Source organism: Pezoporus wallicus, unplaced genomic scaffold (genome assembly GCF_028554395.1).
Source record: "Pezoporus wallicus isolate ANWC-B61680 ecotype Strahan unplaced genomic scaffold, APGP_CSIRO_Pwel_v1 contig_7485, whole genome shotgun sequence".
Classification (NCBI taxonomy): domain Eukaryota; kingdom Metazoa; phylum Chordata; class Aves; order Psittaciformes; family Psittacidae; genus Pezoporus; species Pezoporus wallicus.
In genome coordinates this window covers 1,101,857-1,121,554 of record NW_026641901.1, presented here as the reverse complement: position 1 = coordinate 1,121,554, position 19,698 = coordinate 1,101,857, and the positions used below count along the sequence as shown (strand labels likewise).

The 19,698-nt window shown below is 42.1% G+C and overlaps 1 protein-coding gene across 1 annotated transcript; it reads right to left on the bottom strand.

Annotated features, from left to right (window-relative positions):
* Positions 1 to 1,669: 1,669 nt before the first annotated feature.
* Positions 1,670 to 11,973, bottom strand: ZFAND5 (zinc finger AN1-type containing 5). The gene is made up of 6 exons (XM_057425828.1): positions 11,952 to 11,973; positions 9,960 to 10,117; positions 9,379 to 9,490; positions 8,863 to 8,960; positions 2,047 to 2,172; positions 1,670 to 1,823 (listed from the first exon to the last, which is right to left on the bottom strand). The coding sequence occupies exons 2-6, from the start codon at positions 10,108 to 10,110 to the stop codon at positions 1,675 to 1,677; spliced, it is 636 nt and encodes a 211-aa protein (XP_057281811.1). The 5' UTR covers positions 10,111 to 10,117; positions 11,952 to 11,973; the 3' UTR covers positions 1,670 to 1,674.
* Between the last annotated feature and the right edge of the window lie 7,725 nt (positions 11,974 to 19,698).

Below are 19,698 nucleotides of genomic sequence, written 5' to 3'. Positions count from 1 at the left end.
TATCAGTGTTCCAGCTGCTCATGCAAGTTATCTTAAGAGGAACTGGCATATCCAAATAAGGATATTAAGATAACATTAAGATATCTGTAACAACTAGTACTAACTTTGCACCTCAACATCTACAAGGTCACCTTGTGATTACAGCAATAATTAAAACCAATGCACTATCACAAAAGGAAGTTATTTCCTTCTGTACATGATTTTTATTATTTACATAATACAATACAGCATAAATGCTGGGTAGCATAATTATGTGCAATACATAAATATGAACTATCTGTACATGTTTGCATATCTAATAGCCCAGAAGAACAAAGTTAGAAGCAAAAACCTGGTAATTTAATAGTAAAGTAAAAACTAAGATTGAACACTGTAATAAAAATCAGAAGTTCAGGAATAGTGCCTTGTGTACATATGTAACTATTTACAGATGAGAACAGGCATTATCACAACACTAGTCTAAACTGTACTTGTTTATATAAAAAAATCACAAGTTTCATACATCACAAAAGCCCCTTCCATTATAACACAGAAGTGATATTACCAGACAAGCATCAGTGAAGTATACTGCCTTTTCTAGAGTTGTTATTGTACAATGCTGTAGATAATGCAGCCCATGCAATACACCCAAGAACACCACAGTCCTATACCCAAGTACAATTAAAAGTGATAAAGCAGCCCTCCAAGAGTGGTTCCAGCTACCACTTAAGTCTACAGCAGTCATGTTGGGTATGGTTTCCATGCAGAATGGTTCCAACTGCTACATCTAAAACTAGAAAAAATTAACTCCTAACATTCTCTCAAACTCTGAAAACGCAGAATGTAAGTAGTATATGAATAATAAACTGCTCCAATACATCAGCAACTTACTCTTCAGACACATTGCTTGATAGAGCTGCTATGGTATTTCTAAAAACATATGTAACTTTTTTTTTGTATACCAATCTTGCAATACTGTGGCACACATTTTTGTCTATGCACAGAAAAGCAGACTGTCTGCAAGCCAGTTTGCAAGTTCCTAGCAGGACATTTCCTTTGAGAACGTGTTTTCACATTTCTGAAGTTAATGTAATCTTTTCCAAAAGAGTTTTCTTCTCATACTTATCTGATTTTTCCCATTTTTTTCAGTGCAACTGATGACTTTCTTAAATATGACACCAACACTCATCTTACTGGAATGGTGGGTGCTTATACGTAGCTTACATTCTGCTGGAAAACAATGGAGTGTGGAAGCTAAAATCAGGATGAGATTTTAAATTATAGAAGTAGACTGCCAATCATTTTGATACATCCTTCTCCAAAGCAGGTACATAACACCAGCCAAAAATTATACACCTCAAACACATCTTGAAAGGCAGATCTGCTACAAATATGCACACAGCATACATCTGTTGGCACAGCTGAACTAGAGTCTGTCCTCTGTGCATGTGTATTCCTGTGCAGGTTTCTGATCATCCAGTTATATTCTGGGGAGGGCATATGTATTTTCAAGGGCTGTATCTATCCAATTCTGCCTGTAACAAACACCCAAACATTCTGAAATATTGTTAAGACAGACAAGACTAAAAGTAAAACTTTGAAGAACAGAAAAACAGCCATGCACTTGTTCTTTCACGTTTTCCTAGGATGTACTGAAAACAAAACAGAAAGTCAGTCTTTTCACAAGCAGTTAATTTATATTCTTTGTATTTTTTCAGCCACCACAACTGGATTCTCTTTCCTGATTTTTGCTGCAGCTTCTGCTTTGTAATCGTATGGGCAGTTATGCTTGTCAGAATAACGGTGAAGTCCACAAAATAAATTTCCACATCTGCAGTCAAATCCTGTACACAGAAAAAGAATCAACATCACTAGGAAGCTTCACACTTAATTAAGTTGTAAATTAACAGCTTAGTCACTACAAAGGGGTTGTGCTCAATTACTGTGACATACAGAGTAAGAAAAATGAGGAGGGAAATAACAGTACAGCTATTTAATTAAGTTCAATCTAACAAGAGGCAACTAAACATACAGATCTGTTCAAAACTGATGAAATATTTCTCATACCTGTAAGGCCAACCTTCTTTCTGCACATGAAACATCTGTTCTTCTTTGGTTTGGGCAGTTCAGAAGCCCTCTCTTCATGCTGTGAAGTACTAGGCTGAGAAACTGATGGGCTGGGTTGAGTAACAACTGTTAAAGCAAGCAAACAAAATAAAGGTTAAATGTCTTTTTCTTAACTTCAGTAGCTATTCAGTAGCATGCATGTATTATTTCTTAAGGATTGATTCCCCCTACTAAGACCCTGCTGTTTGTTGTCTAAAATACAACATAGACAGTCTACAAAAATGTAAATCAGGAATACAGATTTTTAGGTACTCTGTTCTTTCCTTTTGGCTCTACACATGACAATCTCACTTTCCCCACAGTTCCACCCGCTAGAAAATGTAAGGCCCTTCTTTAGTACACCTGTACAGGTTTTTAAGGCCAGAAGTTCCACACACACATTTAATATTTAAAAAAAAAATCATACGTTTAATTAACATTCAATCTAAAACAATAATACTGTCCCAACTAAAGCTGTTGAATAGAAGGGACAGCTGTAGAGAATATAACTAATGGGAACATATTTTAGAAAAAAAAATGGAATTCAGTAATGTGTTACTATAATAGTACTAGGTTACTCTGCCATTACACTTGAGAAGTCAGATGCCCGAAACAGTTCACCAAGACAGCAGCTAACAAGCCATTAATTTTGTGACAGACGCAGCTACAAACCACACAGTTCAAAAAAGCCCTCACATTTTTTGACTTTCAGTAATTTAAAGAACTGCCAATTTACACTGAACATCTGTATTTTTGCACTGTATACAGAGTTAGTGTTCAACTATGCTACTGTTCAAAATTAAGTCATTTTTCAATTGCCTTTGTAATGAACACCTTCGGACAAACTTGAGTCATGTTTATTTAAGTCCCTGAAGGTTAAAAATTTGTCCTTTTGTGAACTGTTTCATTTTTTCAAAATGAACAGAACAAAAGTTTTTTTTCCAATTAAGCACACTTTTTTTAAATATCTTTTCTATATCCAACCTGGAACAGAGGAAAGCTGAGAGGTGCATTTGTACAATCCTTGTATGGTTTTCCTGAACATTCCCATCTCTTTAATAACATCTGTTGTTCTAAACCAGAACAAATTGTAAAACACGTTCCAGAATAAATAGTGTATATAACCTTTAGGGACTTTTTTTTGGTCATCAACTTTACTCACACATATAGATTTGTTAGCTGAGATTCTTTTGGATCAACAAATGGTATATTTGTGAAAAACAGTTTTTTTTCCCAAACATGAAGGAACTGTTATGTTGACTTTTTTATATCTTTACTCCTCATAACTTGCTTTTTAAAACTGCATTTGAATTACCACATTCACAGGTTTTCTAAAAGCCAACTATTATCGCAAATACCTAGAAAGCCCACAATTCACTATACAAGCTCCCTGTTAAGACTTCATAGTTTAAACAAGATTTAAAAGTGGCAAGCTCTCAGAAGTAACAAGGAACCTTCACTGTTCATTGCCAAAAACTTTCATGAAATGTAACAATGGTTGCTAATGTATTCTTATACTTTAGTTATAGAGCCCTAATGAACAAGACCATTTACTACCTTTAGTTTTTGTCACCTTGCATAGATGTTTTTCTAAAGTTTGTGAAGTTCAGAGTCATTGCTGGTTTGCCAAGTCTGAGTGATAAATAAACTACTACACTACAGTCACTAATACCACTGGTACTTTTTGGAGTAGTTTCTTCTTCTGCTTTTGTGGGGTTTTTCTTGTGCTTTTTTTTTTTTTTATTTTTTGAGAAAAAAACACCTTTGTCCTGATGATTAACATTCTCCAGATGAATAGTTACATTTCTCTGAACACGTTTTTAAATCCGACAGAAAGCAGAGCTTGGTATTTCAATCTGATTGAGAGTGTGACCGAAAATCAGGCTGAAACCCAGCAGTATCACTATCAGTGTAAACCTGTTGGACACCATGCAACCTGCCTAACTGCCATCAGCTATGGCCTTAAAAAAAAAAAAAAAGTAAATAACCAAACATCTCCAGAACCAACCTACCGATATGAGCCCATGCTGTTTCAATGACATGCAAAGAAAAAGGCAGAAGGGGCAAATCAACCGAGACCTAAATAAAGCCACTCAAAAGGTGGACTAAAAGAAAACTGGAAGAGGAGCAACTGTTACCACTGCGTAACACAGCAACAAGGAAGCAGAAGTGCAAACAGCAACTTCACAGGAATCACCAAGGCAAACAGCCTAGTAGATCGTTCTACCATAAAACAGACACTGAGAACAAATTCACCTAAGGGAAAATGTTAATCAACTACTTCCAAGTATACTTCCCCCTTACCATGAAGAAACTGTGGCAACCGGCAGCCCAGGAACTAGACACTGACCCTAAGAAACTGGTGGCACGTTTCCTGCAAGGGCTGCTGAGCAGGATCCTCCTCCCACCACCACATGTTCCAAGAAGGAAAAGCAGTGCACAACATGCAATAATGGGTACTAAAAAGTGCCAAGGCAAGATGGGATATAGTCCCTTAAATACCAATTAAAAGGTTCAATTTGTTGCTCTCCATGACCAAAGGATTCTCCTATTATTTCACCCCAGACTCAAGTCTGAGTATGCATTTTTACCATGTTAAACCTTCAGAAATGTGCTTCTGAGTAATGCCTAGGGCACAGGCAAAGCTGCCTACCCTGCCCTTACTTAAACTTCAGGACAAAATCCATCTTCATCAACTTGTGGCTCAGATGAAAAATAATGTGAACTGTACATTTGTGATGACATCAGGAGCCACTTTAAATTCAGATACTACCCTGGTAACTGCTTGTCACAAAAGGCTTATTTTCGCACAGATCCAAGCCCAACTGGGCAAGTTAATTCCAGTCCTCAATATATTAATTTAAAAAATCATACAGTGTTAATATTCAGACAAAGTGCTCTAGCTGATTGCTCTATGATCAGCATGGAATGAATTAACTGAAAAAATGTTGGAAGTTAGAATATAAGGGTTACTGCTAACTGGTAGACTTGCTTCCTCAGTAGCAGCGCTCAGATGAAACAAACCTGTCACCATTAAACCAGGTTTAACACAGTTGCTGTTGGCATGTACCCCTTTCCATCACCATGGTCACTTCACTCCCATTACTAGAATTACAGCTACTCAGCCTGTATGCAGAAAGGTCCTACACCAAGTGGAGAACAAACTTTTTCTCAAACCCCAAACTATTAAGCCACAATGACTACGTGTGGCTGCCACTCAAAATTAAAAACTACTACGAACAGAATTTTACAGTAGCTTTCCTTATATAAACCAGTATGGCTGCTGCAAAAGAGCATACCTACTGTAGGAATTTCCCCACTGAGATTTCACACTGGAATGAATCCAATGCTTCAGTTGAACAAAACATGATGAAAGTAAAGAAATAAGTGCCCAGAAAAGGCTACCAGAGTAATGCTGGTAAGTTTTTAAAACCTTCTCTCATAAACAAAACTGAACCCAAATAAGATCCCAACAGCTTAAACTGCATGACTTTCACATAACATACTGGCGAGGCAAAGCCTTGAAAGCATACTTATGGCTTCACAATATGATACCTAATCCTACTGCTCCCTAAACCAGAGCTATTACTTAGTTTAAAAAAAACAAAACACCAAACAATAACCAAAACAAAAGCTCCAAGCCTCTGGTACACATGCCAATACTAACTACATCTTGAAACACAGACCTGGCTCATCATTCAAGAAGGTAATGGTCTACAAAAGTATAAGAAAACACTAAAAATACACTGTAACTGGGAACAATATAATTGTTTAAACATACAGGTTTTCAAACAGTTTATTTTTTAGTGGTTTCTAGGTAACTTAATTCTCTTTCTTGTACAAACTTTTATTTCCACTTGAATACCTGCTAAAAAAAACAAACCAAAACACCAAACCCCATGTTTCTTTAAGGAAGGGCTCCACAATGCCTCAACAACTTGGTATACATTGCTCCGACAGCGTAACATTAGTAGTTCATTAGGTTTTATATTTAATTCCAGTAACTCAGAGGGAAAAAAAAAAGCAGCTATGAACTATATTTCTATAATGCTTTAGGTGTAGTCTGACTTCAGGGAAGTGTGTATTAAAATTCAATCCTTAAGAAGTGTAAAAGCTTACCAAAATGCTATAAAAAGTATTTTGCAAATATTTCCTGCTTAGGAATTTGAGTTTGGACATAAAAACCTTTAGGTATCTCTAACTTTTGAATCATTTAAACACAAAACTACACTGTTTAATTTAACTATGAAGTCAAAATATAGCACATTACACATGTGAATTACAACCAACTAGGTCATTTACATCCATCATGCCTTTCTCTTTCAAATGTCAAGATACAATTGCCTTAACATGAGATTTATTTTGGATGTGAATCCAGGTGGCAACCTCAACCTGTTTGAAAAGAAAGAAAAACACACACACACACACAAAAAAAAAAAAAAAAAATCAAGAAAAGTAAGCTTGTTAAGCTTCATTGTTTCATTGTTCTCAACTTCACCTTCTCGAGTCAGTTCCAACAGCAGGGAAGTATAACTTTATTCTAAAGCCTGCTAAAAAATACTAAATAAATAAATCAGTTGACCACAATTTTTTTTTTATACTTCCTACCTGTAAGGAAAATAGCCAAAATGTCACTTGCTAATGAAAATCTGTCAGAAAAGACTGTGACTTCATACTGTTGAAGTATAAGGAGAACAAGCTACTTTGCTTAAAGGCTACATTGTCTCTTCATGATCTGTTATTATCTAACAGATGGTTATGAAATTCAGTTACCAGAGTCAGACACTGCTTACAACTAGACTGGTTTCATTAGCAGCTCCATGACTGTAGCATTATCTTAAGAGAATCTTAGGTGTACCTCACAAAGTTTTATTTGTTAGTATGAGGCAATGTGACTTATTTACCATTGTTTCAGTTTCTCCTTGAGAGGAGAGACCAACACACATTGGATGCTGCTTGAAAAACTGAGAGAATTAAACCACAACTAGTCCAGACACAGCAGGGATCTTTATAATAAGTCTAGGCAAGCATCTATTGCCTGCAAGTCAGAGATCAATGTAACACTGAATACAGCCAAGACTTTGCATATTTTAGATGTCCAACAAACGCTAAGAATAGTACATAAAGACTCTATTTTATGCCATCTGCAACCTACGCCAAACCATAACACTCAAAAAGGAACTGGAGTTTTATGGCAGCTGAGGCCATCTCATGAATTTACAGGTATATATTCAGGAAGGCAGTTTTTTTTCCAGACTCGTGTACATTCTCTGGTAGTTTTTCCAGTGATCTTTACACACAGCTTTCACCTCGTAGTACTGTTTGCAACAATACCATCAGCAAGTGTCTTGTACTGCTTTTGGATTTTTTCCCCTAATCTAATCAATAGAGTCCTTTGTGACAGTACCTACCATACTGTTGACCCACAGTACCATAAAATGGGTAATAGATGAATAATAGCTGAAGATTGTCCTTTACACTTGGAAAAATGACAGATTCTTGCTGGCAGTTCTAATAACAGTAACGTCACCTATTAGTTTGCCGCTACCATTTTATGTATTCCTTTTTCCTGCGTGCTGCATTTCATGGAGGAATTTGTAACAGGGCGAGATGTGCTTATGAATTTTGTAGCAAAGTCTGTTTCTCAGTTACACACGAAAGCCTCTTCAGATGACACCAGTTAATGTCATGCTGGTAATACTTGCAAAAATCTCCTCTCAGTCTATACATAATGAAAACCCCATACTGTGTAACTACTTTAGCTCATGTCACAGAATCTTGACTTAGCATGACTTACTGCAAATGGTAAAATACTCTGTACAAGTATTGAGCAATAAAGTGTCAGGTGTCAGAGCAGTCTTTGCCAGCAAAAATATATCTGGGTAAAAAAAAAGGTAAAAATATCACTTATACAGTTCTGAGTAGCATCTGCTGCAATTTTTATACGACTTAAAAACTGGAAAAATGAATTTTATCTTCATCTTGAGTGAACAGACTTCCTACTAAACATCACTGTTTCAGCTCTGTCAAATAAAAAAGTGTGGGTATGTTTCAGTATGGAATAAGTGGTTTAAGATATCCATTTGAACAAATTGATCTTACTAGTTCCAGGTAAGAAAGCAACCCCTTCTGCCTCCCTCCAAGAAATACTCTACACTGTAATTACTACAGCTACAACCTTCCAGTACAAGAATAAAATTTTTAAATTGACAATTCACACCTAGCAATTAATGCCGCAAGTATCCTACATCCACAGAACAATACTTTGATAATACTTACTGATTACTGAATTAGTTCAAGAACCCTAAACAGTTTTTGTTAGTATTTTTAAACCACATACTCCTTTCACCCACAGCCTCACTCCTCTGTAAAATGGAATATCAGTAACTCTATTCTCCAAATGCAACAAGTAATTTTGACTGCCATGAGTCAGCAGGAATTGTACTCGTAGGAAATACACAGAAATCTCAACACTTCAAAACTGAACACCTTGCCCAAATCAAATTTTTATATTTTTTTAAAAACAAAGGTTTGGGAGTCAAAACCCTCACAGGTGACATTTTTTTTTTACTAACATTGAAAATGCATCTCAAAACCCTATTGTGGCACTAGTCCTTCTTCTTGATTCTGCCAGGGGAGTGCTCAAGATGCACCTTTCATCATCTTAACGGTCCCTTAAGATCGCCACCACAACAGCAGATACCTACTTAGAATGTTACCAAGTTGTCAGCTCCCACTATGTCACCAGTTGTACACAGCGCTACTCTGCAAACATACCTGGCTCAGTCTCTGTTTTCGGAGTTACTTTTTCCTCTCTTGAAATGCTCATTTCTGTCATTTGCTGAGTTACAGGCAAGGCAGCAACAGGCACATTTCTGTTTAAGTGCAGTGAAACACACAATTTCTGTTAGCTTTGAATTCGTAACAAAAGCTTAAGCTGTCCATACCCATTAATAAAGTACCTCTTCAATTCCTACTGATATATGTTTGACCTCTGCCTCTACTATCTTCAAACTGCATTTTTTACTACTGTTTTAGCTTTTAGTTTAGAAGAAAACAGGCAAACCTGCAGCAATTATTTCCCCAGGTAAATCAAAACCATCCTTTTAAATGTAGCAGTCCAACCCCAAATATTTTAATCAGCTCTTATTTACACAGATTCATGGAACACTGGAAGGTAGACTGTCCCTTTTTCCTCCCCAGATCACTGCAAGAGGGCAGGATTGCCACAGGCCTTCAACTTGCAGCACACTCACACCTCATTCAAACCTCAAAATGGTATTTTAATCTTACCTTGATTTTTCAGACGTGCTGCCAGCAGCACCTTCACAGTTGTTTAAGCTAGTGTCTGCACTCTGTACAGATGGAGAGTCTGAGGTAGGACTGTTGGAACCACTGGCTGTTCCTATATAAGAATTTGGTAAGTTAGTTATAAACAGATTGTAAAGCATGTTAGGCAACCAGTTTCATAAACAGCTATGAACTGTCTGGATACAATCTTCACTGCTACTGCATATTACTCGTACTTTAAGACAGGCTACACTGTTAACAACCAAAATACAAAGACTGTGTAAGAGGAGGCTTAAGTGGGAAAGCAAATTACAGCTGAATGCCAAGCAGACCAGAACACATTACACAGAAATATATTTTTATTTTTAGCATGATTTAAAGTAGTATTCTCTTTGATATTCGTTGTTTTAGTACACAGGTTTCATAAGTTCCCCTGAAAAATGTTCTGGGATTCCTTGCCATCTTCCGTACGTTTTATTTTAAAACGACAAATAAAATTAAAAGAAATGAACCCAAAAAAACACCATTCCCCCCCCCCCCCCAACCAAACCAAAACACCCCCACCACAAAACACACACCCTTACCCATTGGGCTGATTCTACCACTATTCTGCTGTCTCTGAAGATGCTCTTTGTAGCAAACAGAACACATTCCATTTGTCCTAGGATTTCCATAAAATCCACATCCTGTACTACACAGCATGGGCCCTGGGGTCTGGTTTGTCTCCTGAGTCATCTTGATGCTGTAAATAAAACCAGAGCTGCATTAGAGGCTGGCATGTCACCAAAATCAATTATAGGGTTATAGAATTAAAGCATGTCTGCTCACCCTGCCCCACCAAAATGATATCAGCATTCTTAAAGAGGGTTATATGAATGTTAATATACCATTCAATACTGCAACTGTATTGCCAAGTAACATCGTTAAGAAACTTTCTAAGGGAAGAAAAAGTGTCAGCATACTAATACTGAGAAATAATGTACTTGTTAGGCACCAAGCTGCACAACAGCATTTGACAGACAAAAAGCCCTTTATTACCAGCCTCTTAGTACTAAGAGGGACATGCTTAATAAGCAGAACCAAGTTCATATCTACTAAACAATTCTGGCAAATAACATAGTTTATTTTTATCCCAAATTCCAGCAGAAAAGCCCCACTTTTTCAGTAATGTTTTTAATTATTTTGATGTTAATTCCAGTATTATTAATTCCTATTTTCACAATACATTTGTCAAACAGAACAATAAAAATCCCTGAAGTATTGGCAGCAGCCAATACAGCAGTCTGTATCCCTATCTTTAGGAGGAGTTTCCAAAACAAGGCTCATGTGCACTGCTTAAATTGCACCTAAAATCTGATACTGAGTACTAACTGGCAACAACATGTGTACAACAGGCATTTCAACCAAGAATCTAAAGACCATTTCTGAAATAAGTTTAGACTGGGTCTAAACTCTTACTCTTCCAAGAGAAATAAAGATAACAACTTTAAACTGTTGAATATGTTCTATTCCACAGCCTACACATAAACAAATGAACACCTGGCAATTAAATCCTTTGTGCTAATAAAGTAAGACTTGGTGAACTCCCAAAGACTCACAGATGCTAACTCTGCCATGAACTGCTTAGGTTACGAATAAAAATACTTAACCTTCATTGCCAGTTAAACTCTGCAAAGCAAGGTTAGCAGAAAAAATTAACAGCAACCAAATCTTTGATTCCCAAGGGCAGTAAAACTGGAACAGAGTAATCAAGCAATTACTACAAACTGAGGACATGTAAGAATATTGCCCTGCCCTCCCAAAATTTAAATTTAGTAGAAGCACTGTATATGGCACCTGAAGACATTTTAGTATGATCTCTAGATTGCTGTCTTCTTATTCCAGGAAGAGTTACAGTAAGAAATATCTGTCTGTTGATTCTTGTGAGAAATCAAAAATGCCAAAAGCTAATTCACTACAACTTACAGAGAAATACTTTTTAATTAAGAAGTCCCACACTACAAGTAGTATTCCAGCAGTATGATAACTGCAACCAGCAGCTGCCTTTGTCTAAACTAAATTTCTGTGATCAAAGTAAACCAAGAGCAGGAGAAAGTAAAATAAGCAAAATTCATCAGCTTGCCTGCTGGTGGTCACAGGACCTCATCTTTCAAGTATAAATAGTAGTAGTATAAATACTTACGTTATTTATACTACATTATTAATGCCTTTGTAACACCTTCCAGGTACAGTTTCCTTTCAGGACTACAAAACAGCTTCACACTTATTTTTAAACAGTTTTACGGCCATGAACACACCAGCCAAAGGAGTCCGAAGAAACCACAGCCCACCTAGAGAAACCTAAAAATCTTGTCATCTACATTCTAGACCCATATCAATGTAAGTAACGACTGTCCTTCGGCCCTTTTATCAAGCAGGTAAACTGGAACAGCTATCAAACACACTCCCTCACCTGGAACAGCTACCAAACACACTCCGCCACCCTCAGCTGATTTGCTCCGCCCTCAAAGAAGCGTGCTGCGAGCACGTTTCACCACCACCTAAATCTAGCTCTAAGTGCTAACGCTGGTGTTAACCTACTACAAGCCGGAGTCTCCGCAACTCCTCTGCCAGCAGCACACACTTCTCCTGCTTGAGGCGCACGCCCCTGACCGAGCCGCAGCTCCCGCCGCCCCAACACGACCGGCTGTCACCCGCGCTGCCGCTGCCGAGGCGCCCGCCGCCGCCACCTCTCCAGCTGCCGCGCGCTCACCCCGCCCGACCCCAAGCCTCAGCCCTCCGGTACCGGCCTCCCCGCGTCACATGGGGGAGCGCCGGCGCTTCCGTCTGTCAGGCGTGACGTGCCAGGGCGCGGGGCCCCACCGCCCCGCTGAAATCAGCTCCTATTTATAACCCCGGCGGGAGGCGGCGGAATCCCGTTACTGCCCTTCCCTCCCGGGGCAGCGGACAGAACGGGTGCTGAAAGCCAACCCAGAAAACGCAGCATCACCCTCCCGTCACCTCCACCACGCACCTCAACCGGCCACAGCCGGGGCCGGGCGGTTGAACCCGGCCATTCCTCCCAAAGGGAGGACGCAACGACAGTAACATGGGAAAGGTCTCGTTCCACTAGCAAGTTCTCGCCTCAGGGCCGCTCCCGCTCCCTCCCAGTATGGCAGTCCCCTGCTCGAGGGGTTCGCTCCAACAGCGACTCGCGGCACTCGTCCTCACCGTTACCAGCGAAACTCCGAGGGCAGCGGGTTTTGCGTAAAACCTCGCTTCCCGAGGCGAGGGTGGGCCGCCCTGGCGGCGGCGGGCAAAGACCCCGGCCCTCTCCCAACAGGCGGTCCCGCCTTTCAGTGCGAGACCTCGACTTCGTGCATCAAAAGCAACCACAAAACCCGGGAGCCGCGCCACCGAGGGGCTTGCTGACCTACATACTTATTTCACTCCACATCGTTCTCTCGAAGAGGGGCCACGATTAAACAAAAGAAACAGAAACAAAACAAAAGGCGGCATGTGTGTGTCACCGAGGCTGCTCGGGGCGCTCGCCGTAGCCGGCCGCGCTCCGGGGAAGCGTGATGGAGGAGTCTATACAGTGCAGGCAGACCACAACACCGGGCGCTTCCCGAGGAGACTGAAGCCCGGCTGGGCGAGTCAGACAAAAGCGGAGCCGCTGCCAAGCGCCCGCAGCGCGGTACGTCTTAATTGCCACCCAACTCCCCCGCCTCCTCCGCTGAGGACACCGGAACACAAAAGACTTGAAGGATGCTGGACTGAGAAGCAGCCACGGCGGGTGAGGGTGCCCAGCCAGGGTTACGGGGCCGGGCCGCTTTTCGTAAACCCCTGAGTCACGCCCGGCCCCTACGGCACCGGGCCCCGCGCCGCTGCCGGCCCCCACGACCACGCCGTCGCCGGCCACGGAAACGTTACTGTCTCGCCGCCGGCGCTGCCCGCACCATTCCGAGTCCTCCCCGCAAAGGGGGCCGAGCGAGACAAGGCCGCCAGGAGACTCAGAGGCGGCGGAGCCGCCCGAGGGGAGGCCCGTGTACCCCTCGCTGCCGTGAGAGCCCTGGGCATCCCAGCCCAGCCACCCACCCCCAGCTCACCTATTCCCGGCGGGGGCCAGAAACCCCGCTGCGGGTATCGGAAAAGGCGAAGCGGGCGTCTCCAGGCGGCGGGCAGCAGGGTAGCGGGTCGCGGAGCTGGCGGCACCGCCGCCGCCGCCACTTCCCTCCTTTGTTCCTGAAGCAGCAGCGGCGGCCGCGTCGGCAGCGGCGACGGCGCGAGGTGAGACGCCGGGACGGTGTGGGAGGTTGCCGGCTGGCGCTGGGCTGCGGGGAGGGCTGGGTCGGGCTTCCTTCCCATGCTGTTAGGTGCCCAATCCCGTCCCCGGGAGGCGCTTGGGGTGTCTGAGCGTCGGCACGCTCTGGTGTTTCGGAGGATAGGGATGCTTGCTTCGGTTTCTGAACGCGGTCTTTAGGAGCGCCCTGGCTGCATCCCGGTGCTCTTGTCTGCCCGCCGTTTTTATGTGTCAAGCGTAAAGTGTACGGCAGGTAAGTTTTGGGCAGTTTTTTAGGGGCGGTCAGACCCCGCGAGTGGGCTGTGGTGGCAGAGAAGCCACCGGTCAGTCCCCGTTGTGGGTGGTTTACTTCTGCTAGGTGACGGTGTAGAGACGTTATTCTTGCATATTGTGAGCTGTGTTGATCTCCAATTCTTAGTTTTGGAGTACTTGCAAAATGCAGTCTGCTAAAAGTGAAATAATATCTGTGGTGTGTAAAGATGTCGGCTAATTCCATGTATTAGGCATCATGTTAGGCTGTGACCCATAACCAGTCCCATAACAGATACATTCTTTTTCATGCCCCGGCCTGCCTGAGGGTTTCCCGTGATTCCTAGAGGCCAACGTATATTCCAGCTGAACACTCACGTTTTGAGGGATTGAGCCATTGGCTGTTGCCACGTAAAAGCACAAGGACTTAAAGGCCAGACCTTGACTGGTGCTGAGGTTTGCGCATTTGTGGTTCATTGAACCTCAAGATTAAATACTTCTGTATTTCTGCATGCCCAGACTGTGGCTCAGAAGTGTTATGGGTACTTCATGTAGTCATCAGTAGACTACATAGAGTCATAGAATAGTTAGGGTTGGAAAGGACCTTAAGATCATCTGGTTCCAACCCCCCTGCCATGGGCAATGACACCTCGCACTAAACCATCTTACCCAAGGCTTCGTCCAACCTGGACTTGAACACCTCCAGGGATAGAGCATTCACAACCCTGCTGGGCAACCCATTCCAGTGCCTCACCACCCTTACAGTAAAGAACTTCCCCTGTTTAAGTTTGAACCTGTTACCCCTTGTCCTGTCACTACAGTCCCTAATGAAGAGTCCCTCCCCAGCATCCTTATAGACCTCCTTCAGATACTCGAAGGCTGCTCTGAGGTCTCCATGCAGCCTTCTCCAGGCTGAACAGCCCCAACTTTTGCAGCCTATCGTCACAGGGGAGGTGCTCCAGCCCCCTGATCATCCTTGTGGCCCTCCTCTGGACTTGGTCCAACAGTTCCATGTCCTTTTTATGTTGCAGACACCAGAACTGTACACAATACTCCAAGTGAGGTCTCAGAAGAGCAGAGTAGAGGGGCAGGATCACCTCCTTCGACCTGCTGGTCACGTTCCTTTTGATGTAGCCCAGGATACGGTTGGCTTTCTGGGCTGCAAGCGCACACTGAATCTGGCTCATGTTAAGTTTCTCATTGACCAACACCCCCAAGTCCTTCTCCACAGGGCTGCTCTGAATCTCTTCTCTGCCCAGCCTGTAGCTGTGCCTGGGATTGTTCCAACCCAAGTGGAGGCTATTCTGTTTGAGGCTGTGACATTGACCCAGGTGGGTAAGAGAGGAGGAAAGGTTGCATTGCTTTGGGGAGAAGGAATTGGAAGGTCTTGGAAGACTGGGTAGTGTGGAAAGAGGAAAGAGGGTACCTGATGACTTCAAAACACTGTTAATGGGTATATTACTTGCTTTGTTCCCGGGAAGTGGAAAATACATGGATTCCTACAAGCATGATGTTTTTCTTAAGGATGGAACATCTTCAGCTGTAAAATTCAAAGTTGCTTTAGATAAGTGTTCTGAATAATACAACTTTTCTGAACCACTTTTCACCATGTTCTAGGCATAGTCAAAGGAACAGTATATTGGGGCATACATTTATGGGCCTCCAAGTTACTTAATCTGAAGAAAACAGCTAGAATTGTATGCATGGATATTTGGGGAATAAACTACAGAAATTGTTTTTAAGTTTTTTTGCCTAATGTGTCTTCCAGAGCTCATCTTTTTTTTGTGTCAGATGTCTCCCGAGACCCAAAAGCTTCAGGTAAATGGCATTGCATAGTTCTGCAGTGTAGCACACTCTACAGAAGTACAGGGCATTCTACTTGCTGCAGAAGACTGCTGTTGTGCCATGGAACAGCAGCTGCTCAGTAAAAAGTTTGGACTAATACCCCTGTGATCTGTAGTGTTTGGGCTAGTAGTTACTACTTGATAGTATGAAATAGTTTCAACTATTATAAAAGAAACATTTAAGCACAGCTTCCTGATGTATGATGTAGAAGTCCTCTGAGATAATTACTCTCAAGATTCTGAGAGCTGGATATTTTTATCACTTTGAGGCGAAAACTATGAAAAAGAATTGAGATGTGTAGTATTTTCCTCTTGCAGAGATTTTATGACCAGAACCAAAACTGAGGATGACAGTAAACTTGCTGTAAAAATTCAAGTTGGTCTTCTAGCAGCCCTGGAGAGTAATTTTGACCTCTCTTAACAATGGCAGGGTAGAGGACAGAAACAGAATAGTTTCAACTGAAAGCCATTTACTTCTCTGCCTTTTTCCAAGGTAAAGGAGCAGAGTAAGTGTTGAAGAGGTATGGCAACAGACAAAATTTCCCTCATGAAGAGTCCCTTCCCCAGCATCCTTATAGGTCCCCTTCAGATACTGAAAGGCTGCTATGAGGTCTCCACGCAGCCTTCTCTTCTCCAGGCTAAACAGCCCCAACTTTCTCAGCCTATCTTCATACGGGAGGTGCTCCAGTCCCTGATCATCCTCGTGGCCCTCCTCTGAACTTGTTCCAACAGTTCCATGTCCTTTTTATGTTGAGGACACCAGAACTGCACACAATACTGCAAGTGAGGTCTCAGAAGAGCAGAGTAGAGGGGCAAGATCACCTCCTTCGACCTGCTGGTCATGCTGCTTTTGATGAAGCCCAGGATACAGTTGGCTTTCTGGGCTGCAAGCGCACACTGAAGCTGGCCCATGTTCATTTTCTCATCGACCAACACCCCCAAGTCCTTCTCTGCAGGGCTGCTCTGAATCTCTTCTCTGCCCAACCTGTAGCTGTGCCTGGGATTGCTTTGACCCAGGTGTAGGACCTTGCACTTGGCATGGTTAAACTTCATGAGGTTGGCATCAGCCCACCCCACAAGCCTGTCGAGGTCCCTCCGGATGGCATTCCTTCCCTCCAGCGTGTCAACCGAACCACACAGCTTGGTGTCATTGGCAAACTTGGTGAGGGCACACTCAATCCCACTGTCCATGTCAGCGATGAAGATGTTGAACAAGACCGGTCCCAACACCCATCCCTGAGTGACACACTCCCGCTACATAGTACCTTAGAGAAAATAGGTGGCCTTTAAAATAGAATTTTTTAGGGAATTTTTTTTTTATTTGACCTAAATTTACCTAGAAGATCTAGGTATCTTGTGAGATCAAAAGCAAAAATGCAGCAGCAGCATTGCCCCGAAACAGAACTATATTTAAATTGCTGATTATGAATTTCATTACCAGTTGCTGATCATAGGCTCTTTCTCCTTTAGAGAAATGATTAAAAAAAAACCCAAACCCGAACAAAAATCCCAGAAGTAATAAAGAAGTAGCTACACATTTTACTTAATTCACAGCTTCAGAAGAAGGAGGCTGTTTTGGACTTCACGTTGATCTGCTCAGTGGAATCACAGGTGTGCTGCACTCCTGAAGAAGCAGGTGACTTTGTTTAGAGAGAGAGGACTTTAAACAAGTCTTCTCAGGTGAACATCCTCATTGTAAGTCAATATGTAGAGCAGAAACACACACATTACACTGTCTTAGAGCTATTGTTGTGCTGGTTATATTTCATTAATTGTTCAATGGTGTAGGCACCTGGACCTTAGCAGGTGAAGGACGCAGGAAATACAAGATTTGGGAATCTGAGGGTGGCAACGTATAGAGCAGAGTTCAGAGCACTCCTCTGAAAGAGCAAGCTTACCTCCTGATGAAGGGCAGCTGCCTTCTGAAGAGCCCCAGGGTGAAATGTGTCATCTCTGAAATGCTTTGATGGAGGTTATTTTTTCAGATTTAGATGGTGATCAGTCTGGCACAGAGGAACAAGTGCCCATCTTTCCCACAACTTTTCTCTAAAACGCATCAGTCTGCCTCATAGTACATAATTGTAAGCTTTTGCTGAAGAAGGGTAGTAAAAAGCTGCCAGTACTTTCTCCCCTCTACTTTGTTTTGTAATGCTGACATCTTGAGTAATGACACTCTGATGGTCTCATCTTCATTGTTGGCAGTAGAAGAAATGTAGAGAATGACTATAGGCTTTTTGGTCAGTATCTATTTTTCTGTATTTGTGTACTGCTTGACATACTGTGATCCTAATAGAGCTCCTGTTCCTAGGTTACAAAGGGATGATAATGGTGATAGTTGTCATAGTGAATGAATCATTATTTGCATTATTACAGAATAGGAAGGTCTGCTGACAAATCTTTATGTGACCTGTTTTCAAGGGTACATTTGTGAATACCAATTCTAATGGACTTAATTTTATTTAGGAGAAGTTCTGCTCTAATTGTACTTTATACAGGTTTCCTGAAATGAAATTTATGCACATACTTGAAATTGATGCACTGAGTATCTCAACCTCTTCTGTATCTGCTATGGCTAAGTGATCCACTCCATTCAGCAGCGGTTATGTATTTTTTTCTGTTCAGTCTTTTACTACTGTTGTAATAGTGGAACCTCTTATTCCCCTTGATGTGCCTTAAATCTCAAATCCAGCTGAGCTGTGGCTTCCTTCATGCAGTCCCTGCGTGCCCGGGCAGTATTTTTTGATTCTCCCTTTGTAGGCTGCCTCTGCTTCCATTTTCTGTATGCTGCCTTTTTCGTACTGGAGTTCTGTCATGGGTTTCCTGTTTTTCCAGGTTGGCTTCCTGGTAAATCTGCTTAGTTTCCTGAGTGTAGAGGTGAACCATTTTTGTGCTTGAGTATGTTCTTCTCAAAGGCCAGCCACCTTTCCTGGGTTCCTTCTTCCTTCAGAGCTGAGTCCCATGGTATCCCACCTACCAGTTTCTTGAATGACCCAAAGTCTGTTGTCCTGAAGCCTGGGGTCTGTGCTCTGCTACTTGCTTTTCTCCCTCACCCCCCTCTAACTTGACTACTATTTCATGGTCATACAGCATCACCCACTGTCCATCAGCCCTGCTTGGCCCATCCAGTATGTGTGTAACAGGTTGTTATCCTTGTCATCCTCCAGCAATCTTCTGGATGGCATCCCATGTGTTAAATTTCCCAGTGAGGATGAGGGTCTGTGGCACAGAGCCTTCCTCAGATTGTTTAAAGAAAGCTTCACCTTCCTCCTTACTCTGGTCTGTAACGCATCCCACCACAGTCTCATGCTTATCAACCTCTCCTCCAAAAATGACCCACAAGCGGTTACCCAGACCTGAACCGCACGCATCTAAGTGCTCCTTCACATGGAGGGGAGCCCCCTTCCTCCTCTTGTCTGCCCTTCCCTTCTGAAAGGCTTGTCTTTTTCTTTTGCATTACTCATTTGTGTAAGCTGTCCCACTACAATGCTTGCATTGGAGATGTCTTCTTGTATGCATTTTCTTTGAATATCTAGGTCTGTTGTCTTCCTTAAATGCTGATCAGTGGAAATGCCACATGGCAATAACCATTATCTCCTAGGCAGTCAGGTCTTAAGTAATCTTGGGGCTTTATCAGTTGAACATGTTCAGTTCTATTTGCTGCTTATAAGACGCAGGTCTGAGATGTAGAACAGTGGTCATGGGCTTGGCAGAAAAATCTGTACATTTTGTATTAAACTGAAGTCCCAGTTAGTTCCAACGTGGACAGTGTTACAGTGATCAACAAGGAAAATACATAATTAGGTATAGCAAGGTCTTTATGGGACTGAAATGTCCGTATTCTGAAGCAGATGAAAGTAATGTACATTACCGAACAGCCCAGAGTGGGCTTTGATTTAAGGCATGTTGAGTTATGAACCACTATGACCACAGTGAACAAATGCCTCACCT

Bases quoted from the DNA above. Each gene is read 5' to 3' on its own strand.
- ZFAND5 (XM_057425828.1), bottom strand. From the start codon at position 10,110: ATGACTCAGGAGACAAACCAGACCCCAGGGCCCATGCTGTGTAGTACA. The intron at 9,491-9,959 runs GTAAGGGTGTGT...ATTCTTATATAG, and splicing joins TGGTAGAATCAGCCCAATGG to GAACAGCCAGTGGTTCCAAC. The intron at 1,824-2,046 runs GTATGAGAAATA...TTCTGTGTACAG, and splicing joins AAAGAAGGTTGGCCTTACAG to GATTTGACTGCAGATGTGGA.